At 37.0% G+C, this 8,356-nt stretch overlaps 1 protein-coding gene across 1 annotated transcript; it reads left to right on the forward strand.

Annotated features, from left to right (window-relative positions):
• The first annotated feature begins 498 nt into the window (after positions 1 to 498).
• LOC132609055 (CRM-domain containing factor CFM3A, chloroplastic/mitochondrial) lies at positions 499 to 7,839 on the forward strand. The gene is made up of 9 exons (XM_060322885.1): positions 499 to 1,777; positions 2,812 to 3,304; positions 3,387 to 3,517; positions 4,523 to 4,873; positions 5,464 to 5,620; positions 5,692 to 5,984; positions 6,507 to 6,566; positions 6,714 to 6,803; positions 7,266 to 7,839. Exons 1-9 carry the CDS (start codon positions 875 to 877, stop codon positions 7,395 to 7,397), a joined length of 2,610 nt encoding a protein of 869 aa, XP_060178868.1. The 5' UTR covers positions 499 to 874; the 3' UTR covers positions 7,398 to 7,839.
• Positions 7,840 to 8,356: the final 517 nt, after the last annotated feature.

The following is an 8,356-nucleotide window of genomic DNA, read 5'->3' on the forward strand; positions in this document are numbered from 1 at the left end:
GTTAATTTTGACAAAATTTAAAGGGCGAAAATGTGAGTGGATATACTTAAGGTGTGAACCCCCATTTTCAGGCTACAAAGAACAAATACACAATAGCCTATTATCATACATGATGGACCATTTTTGTCATTTTCAAGATAATTTCATTGTAAAAATCGTACATCATTTTCATAAGGGCAACAGAAACTTGGTCTTTTTACGATACGAGTATGTTACTACAATTTTCTTTCCAACCTAAGAATTTGTTTGGTATTCGGATTAAATAATCTCGGAATTATAATCTTAGGACTTGAGATAAAATAATTTCAAAGTTAATGAAATACAGTGAAATATCCCAGCATCAAGTTTGAGATTAATTTTATACTCTATTTGGTACCTTCTACCAAACAAAATATAAAATTAAACTCAAACTTAGTGATGGGATATTATTTTCTGCGATGAAACAAAATATCTCTCATCTTCCCCTCGAATAATTTTTTTGTTTTTTTTTTATTTCCAAAGAAATGTTGTTACGTTGTTTTGAAGGGTAATCCCTTGAATCCGGTACCAACGGGTATCACCCCCGCAACCCCACCCCACCAAAACAACGTTCTTTTCCCTCCTGATCCGCGTACCAAACGACCCCTTTGTTTATCTCTATGGATTTTAGAATTTCACTTGAGTTGGAAAAAAGTACCCCCCAAAAAAAAGGGAAAAAAACACAATAAAGTATAAAAATCCTGTTTATCACAATCAGTCACAGAGATGATATTATTTTGAAGGAGAGAACAAACCCCCCACCCTAAACCCTCACATTCTCCTCCTATATTCACTCTATTCAATCTTATATACATATTGATTCATCTCTATGTCTATATATGGATAAAATTTGAGCATGGCACTTGTTCCTAGCCACCAACTCTACCCAAGAACCACAAGGCTATCATTCCTCAGGTACACTTCATCCACTCCCTTCAAGAAACCAAATTTATCATTCCTCAGGTACAGTTCAATTAGTCCCTTCAAGAAACCAAATTTACATAATCAAGATTGTATTTTTAAGAAAACCCCACCAAAAAGATCAAATTTTGTGGTGAAAAACAATACCAAAAGATGGAATTTGGCTACAATATCACCCAATTCAAATTCCAAAGCAAGTGCAAGTACAAGTAGTGTATTTGGTAGTTGTTGGTTAGGTAAATGGAATGAAACCCATAATGAATTTAAGCTTAAAAAGCCTCAAGTTGTGTTGAGTTATAGGAATAATGGTGATACATCTAGTTCTGATAGTGAAGATAGTATTAGTGGTAGTACAATGGATAGAATTATTGAGAAATTAAAGAAATTTGGGTATGCTGATGAGGCAACAGATAAGGATGAGATAGTAAAGAGAGATGTTGAGAAAGGGTCTATTGAGGATATATTTTTTGTTGAAGAAGGAATATTGCCAAATGTAAGAGGTGGTTTTTCTCAAGAATCACCATTTGGGGATGAAAATGTAATTTACAAAGATGGTGTAGTTAAATTTCCGTGGGAAAAGAAAGAAGAGAAGGAGAGTTATTCAATGAGTAGTAAGAGTAGAACTCATTTGGCTGAGCTGACACTACCGGCTTCCGAGCTTAGAAGGTTGACGAATTTGGCGCTTAGGATAAAGAACAAGATGAGAATTACGGGTGCTGGTGTTACGCAACAAGTTGTGGAAACCATTCGTGAGAAGTGGAACACGTCCGAGGTTGTCAGGCTGAAAGTTGAAGGTGCTCCTGCATTAAATATGAAAAGAATGCATGAGATTTTAGAGGTAAAGCCACAGAGCTTTTTATATCTGCTTGTTAGTGTTATTTCTTTCAGTCTGTGATGTTTTCTAGCCTGTTCTGTTGGAGCATTTAGCTCATATTTTCCTGTCCTATATGAAGTGTAATTGTGTAAACCATGTGTGTAAGCGGAGCGCAAAGTTCCACCCTCTTTTCCTGGTAACTGGAGTAGAAAAAAAAATAATTCTTGGCTGCATCACAATTGAGCAATTCGGTGAGGATACATTTTTTTTCCAGTTACGGCTGTCAAAATGGTTTAAAAAGCAATTAACCATCCATTCCGACCCATTAGACATGGGTTGGATAATTGACTTTCGATTATCCTCTAAAAAATGGATATCCAGATGGATAATATGGATATCTATATTTTCAATAGCCATTTGTCTGCTTGTTATTTTTCATGAGTTGGAGTATAAGCTTATTTTGGCTTTTAGCTTGTCTTCTCACCTGACTATTCTTTAAACCATGGATAATATGGATATCCATATTATCCGTCGGGTAACCCACTTCTTATCGCTGTTAAATATGGGCGGGTTGGATATTTTATCCGTTTTTGTTTAACCCATTTTCCACCCGCCCATATCCAACCCCACTCGCACGTCTGCCAATCCTAGTTTCAGTAAACGGGAAAAGGAAGTATTTCAAGTGCATTTTTAGTTTTTGCTATACAGTTCAAACGCGTATAGTTAGGCTATACCATACTACGCATACTAAATAGCAGTGTTGAGTTATCTGAATTATCTTGTACCACTTTGCTTAATCATTGTCTTTTATCTTGTATTGATTTTCCTCAGAGCAACATGTGTTTGCATTCTTGTAAAGCCTATATGGATGACTATCTCTTAAATTTTGCTGCATCTTTGAGATAAAAAAGCTTGAGTGTGTACTGGTAATATTAGTTGTCTCTTGATAAGCAAAAAGCTTTAGTATTTGAAGCATATGGTTTCATATAATTCACAAAGAATATTGTCTTGTGTTAGCTTTTAGCCTTTGCTGATTCATTTTTTCCCGCTATATTTAGAGGAAAACTGGTGGACTGGTGATTTGGAGATCTGGCACTTCTGTGGCCCTTTACAGAGGCATCAGCTATGAGACTCCATCTGATCGAATGAAGAAGAGGATAATGAGAAGAGATGAGATTCGTCATAAGAACACTTCAATAGTTGATGACGAAAGTAATCGAAATCCTTCAGAAAGCAGTCCATGCAATGATGTGGATTCACTTCGAGCAGACTCTGCAAATACTTCTGAAGAGAACAAAAGTATCGTTAGACAACCAGAAGTAGAATATGAGGACGAAGTAGAAAAACTGTTAGATGGCTTGGGGCCTAGGTATACAGATTGGCCAGGACCTGGTCCACTTCCCGTAGATGCAGATTTACTTCCCGGTATAGTCCCTGGATATCAACCTCCTTTCAGAATTCTTCCATATGGGGTGAGATCTACTCTTGGGTCAAGAGAAGCAACTGCTTTAAGAAGGCTTGCCAGAGTTCTACCTCCACATTTTGCTTTAGGTAGGCATTCATCGCTGGACTTATCCAAGTCATTTGGCTATCTCAAAATATACTCTAAATATTATGTAGTTCAAGTATTCAGGTAGAAGCAGGCAGCATCAAGGTTTGGCATCAGCCATGATTAAGCTGTGGCAAAGAAGTTTAATTGCAAAGATTGCTATAAAACGCGGCGTTCAGCTTACTACAAGTGAGAGAATGGCTGAAGATATTAAGGTAATAAATGAGTGTTTTGGTGTAATTCTGAGCATTGTCAACTCAAAATTGGTGTCGATGCCATGCCTTCTAGTTGGTATTCTACTGCCATTTACCAGTTATTTACTTTCAAGTTGCAGTTTGTTTGGTCCAATAGGTCTTACGGACAGTTGATTTTATTCCAAGAGAAAAGGCAAAGGATTATAAATAAATAAAAAGCTAACTATAATACACATAGAATAAACGAATTATGCAATTTACCAAAATCTCAATGTCTCAAGAGTACATATTGCAAGATATTGTCTCATAAGAGCATATTGCTACGGTATTGTGTGTTTGTCCAACCAAAAATGAGTTTGTTACAAACCCTCAGGGGTTGGCCTGGTGGCAATTGACTTGAGCCTTGGGGTGCTCCCTTTCAAGGTCTCAAGTTCGAAACCCATTGGGTGCAAACAATTTCTGAGGGTCATCGGACTGGGTAAAACCTGAATTAACCGTGGTGCACTTGCGGGAAACTCCTTGCCGAGGGCCTGTGCACCCCCGGGATTAGTCGGGGCTCTAAGAGACCCGGACACCCGGTGCTTAATCAAAAAAAAACAAAATGAGTTTGTTACAAGCGAACTGGAAGATTATATGAAGATTATTTCTTTAAATCCCACTGGAGTGTACCAAAAGCAAGTATTTTAAATGACATTTCTGCTTTCTGGTAGACTTGTATAAAGACTAGGATTTAGTTCTCTGTCACTTATGTACTGGACCATAGTTGCTGGAAGACAAAAGAAATACAGGGTTGACTGGAAATGAATATTACACATGAAAAGGTATTCACCATTTTCATTTCTAAACATCGAAACCATTCTCACTGTTATCAAAATGTTCTATCCATACCGAGTTTGACGCTTTCCCGGGATCTAATTAAGAGTCAGATATTTCTGTCACAGGCCTATAGTTTTTTGTATTAACTGAATGTCGATAGCATAGTAATGTAGCTTAACGATACCTATGTATTATTTGGTTTTGGTTCAGAAATTAACAGGGGGTATGCTACTCTCTAGAAACAAGGACTTCTTGGTATTTTACAGAGGGAAAGATTTTTTGTCACCAGAGGTTTCAGAAGCCTTGTTGGAGAAAGAGAGATTGGCAAAGTCCTTGCAAGATGAAGAAGAGAAAGCTAGGCTACGAGCATCAGATGCACTCACAGCAGGTGTTGCAACAATTAATTCTTCAAGGACAGCTGGCACACTAGGAGAAACATTGGATGCTGATGCTAGATGGGGGAAAAGGCTGGATGATAAGGACAAAGAAAATGTGATGCGAGAAGCAGAAATATTAAGGCATGGTAACCTGGTCAGGAAGCTCGAAAAGAAGCTTGCATTTGTAAGTTCTGCAGAAGTCAGGTTACTTTTATTATGTGTTCTGGTTTTCTGTTTTCTAGCAGCATTCTCATGATTTTAGGTCTTTCAATTTTCTAGTTGTATTATTGTGAGAATAGCTCATTTCTAATATGAATAGTGTCAGTAGGGGTGGCATAATTAGCCTATGAAAAATGAACCCCCCCCCCCCCCCCCCCCCAATTTATATGACCTGCCAAATTCAGCCTATCTAAAAGTTGGGGTCATAAATAACCCAAATTGACCCATGAGAAACCTTGTCAAAATATTTTCATAAAGACAATTTTTTTTGTTTGATATGTAGCCATAATAAAGTTTTTTTTTTTTTTTTAATTAGCTACTTAAAATTCTATAAAAAGAAGAGACAAAGAAATTAAAACTTGGGCGGGTTTGGTTATGACCCGTTTTTTAGACCATCCAGCCCAAGTGCATTTATCAAATCAACCCCTTTTGACCTGCCCAAATTCAGCCCAACCCACCCACTTGACACCCTGTGTCAGTAAGGTCATCAGTCTGTAATATCTTGGAGATTCAAGAGTCCAGTGCAAGATATTAAAGCAAAACGTACTTTTTCAGGCTGAAAGAAAGTTAATGAAAGCTGAGCGTGTCTTGTCAAAGGTGGAGGAAACTTTAAATCCTTTGGATAGGCATGCAGAGCCTGACAGCTTAACAGATGAGGAGAGATTTATGTTTCGGAAGCTTGGGCTAAGGATGAAAGCTTTCTTACTATTGGGTAACATTCTCTCTCAGACTCAATTTTTTGTGCTTAACAACCAGAAAATGACATGAAAAGCTCTTTTTCAGGTAGACGTGGAATATTTGATGGTACAGTGGAGAATATGCACTTGCATTGGAAGTACCGTGAACTGGTCAAAATCATGGTGAAGGCCAAGAATTTTGAGCAAGTATCAAAGATTGCATTAGCCCTTGAAGCAGAGAGTGGAGGCGTCTTGGTTTCAGTGGACAAAGTGTCCAAAGGATATGCTATAATTGTGTTCCGTGGTAAAGACTACAGTCGGCCACCTACTCTGAGGCCCAAAAATCTTTTAACCAAAAGAAAGGCACTGGCACGTTCAATAGAGCTTCAGAGACGTGAGGTACCTTCTTTGATCTATAACCTATTTGGCCAAGCTTTCATTTTCTGCTTATTTTGAAAAGTACTTTTGGAGAGTAGTAGTTCGTGTTTGGCTAATAAATTTAAGAAGCACTTTTGCCAATATTAGAGCAGTAATTTGTGCTTGACCAAGGTCCCAAAGAGCTTATGGGGAAAAATGACTTTTTTTAGCTTCTGAAAAACAGCTTATGCTATGACTCAGAAGCACTTATTTTTTCCCTAAAAGTTTGGCCAAACACCTCAACTTTCTAAAATAAGCACTTTCGGGAAAAAATAAGCATTTCTGGCTTCCTAGAAGCTTGGCCAAACAGGCTACTAATTCCGTAGTATTTGAAAATGTTGTCTCTTTTATGTGCAAAGGACACGTCTTTTTCAATAATCAGCCCGTTTGGTTTATGTTGCTTGAATCTGCTTCTGTAAGAGTTGCTATGTACATATGCAAAAGTTTTAATCTTTTGAAGTGATTTGTGCTGATGACAAGGCTTTGCTGCTATTTCTTAAACAGGCTCTTCTGAAACATATTTCAGCAGTTCAAACTAGAGTTCAGCAGCTTATAGCTGAAATTGTATGATCTCTTTGTTACTCTATATCTCATATCTAGTATTTTTTTTATTTTTTTTACTAACCTAAATAGATCCTTATGTTAGTTGGTCACTTCTTGTCTCATTTGGATTTGAGTTGAACCTTTTCTCCCATATTTTTATGTTGCTAGGAACAACTGGCTAGTGTGAAAGACTCTATAGATGATGAACTATATGATAAGCTAAATTCTGCTTATCCTTCTGAAGACGAGGATAGTGAGGTTAGTATCTCCATCTGGCATTTTAGGTTTGCTTGATTACACAGTTTTTTTTTTTGTTTTTTTTTTTAAGATTGCACGTGGAATATCATTTCTGTTCCAAATTTATGTGGTGCAACCAAGCTGGTCCTGACACCACCATCATTTTTTTAAAAAGAGCATGTCCGGTATCAGGAAAACTTGTACAAAGGATACCTTTGTCTACAAATACATGTAGATTTTCTTGTCCATTGACGATTTTAACTGCATAGCAGCACAACACAAAAACGCCATAAAAATCTCCTTGCTACCCTTGTTTTATTGCATCAGCCTATGATTTGGTAAGGTAAAGAATAAGTTAAAAGGGTGTCATATTCCCGAGAATCCAACTTCCTGCTTCACAATGTGCACAAAAAAGATGCACCCTTTTCTTGATTTGAACTCTTCATTATTTTCGTCAAATCACCTAACTCGGTTCATTAACAGGAGGAAGGAGATGAGGCATACATAGATGTATACGACAGTGATAACGATGTTGTCAATCGTAGTGACGGTTCAGACGATACTCCACATTCAGAAAGAGAGTTCCAGTATGTTCATCAAAATGAATCAGAATGACTGTTTGTTTGAGTAAATACTGTTTCTTGACACTATGCAAAACATGTGGTAGTTTGTACAACTGACAGAGAAGAAGCTACGATGCAGCCCCAGGCTACGGAAGCAGCATAACATAATTAGTCAAAACTCTATAACTTAGAGAATTTGATCATTGAGCAGGTTGTTGATACTTTATATGATTGATGGCTTTTACCTCCAACAGGAAAGAGGCGGGGGGCCGAACGGCGGCTTCATTTTGCATCTCTGTACATATTTGTTAAGCAAATACAACATTGTATACACTTTCCCATTCTCATTTTTGATAATAGGTAATTATGCTAGTATTAGTATCATTATACCTCCCCAGACCCCATTTGTGGGATTACACTGAGTATGTTGTTATTATTATTGTACCTCTTGCAAATCTATTAACTTTGAGACAATAATTCTTAATTTCTGAAAAGATCAACAGCTCTTGAGGGGTTTTAATTCACCTGAAAAACTCTGGCACAATGTTATGCTTGTATCTGAGCTTGCTAAGCATGATTTATTTCCTAAATTACTGAAGTATCTGAAACATGAGCATCTAATGCCGATTCTTGAACTTTATGGGTTCGGATTTGGAACTCTACGACGTCTGATCTAATTTTTTAGGTTTGAAATTTACTATTTGCACGTATTTAACAGACTTTTAAATATATACGCATTGAACCCGTAGCTTAATTCACTAGATGTGATGAATATGGTTACCAATTCGATCAGCTCACCCAAAATTTTGAGTTAAATTTGGTTACATTACTTATTCAAAACAACCCATAACTATAAGAGAGTTACCCCAATAATTAGAAAAACAAATGATGAAGATAGAGTTTGTGTAGGATAATTGTTTTACTTTGAAGAACAAATCATCTTTGAGGGACTCAATAGTATAATTAGAGATTTTAAAAAATGAAACCTGTTTACTATGACCCAAACAAAAA

This window comes from Lycium barbarum, chromosome 9, assembly GCF_019175385.1.
Source record: "Lycium barbarum isolate Lr01 chromosome 9, ASM1917538v2, whole genome shotgun sequence".
Classification (NCBI taxonomy): Eukaryota; Viridiplantae; Streptophyta; class Magnoliopsida; order Solanales; family Solanaceae; genus Lycium; species Lycium barbarum.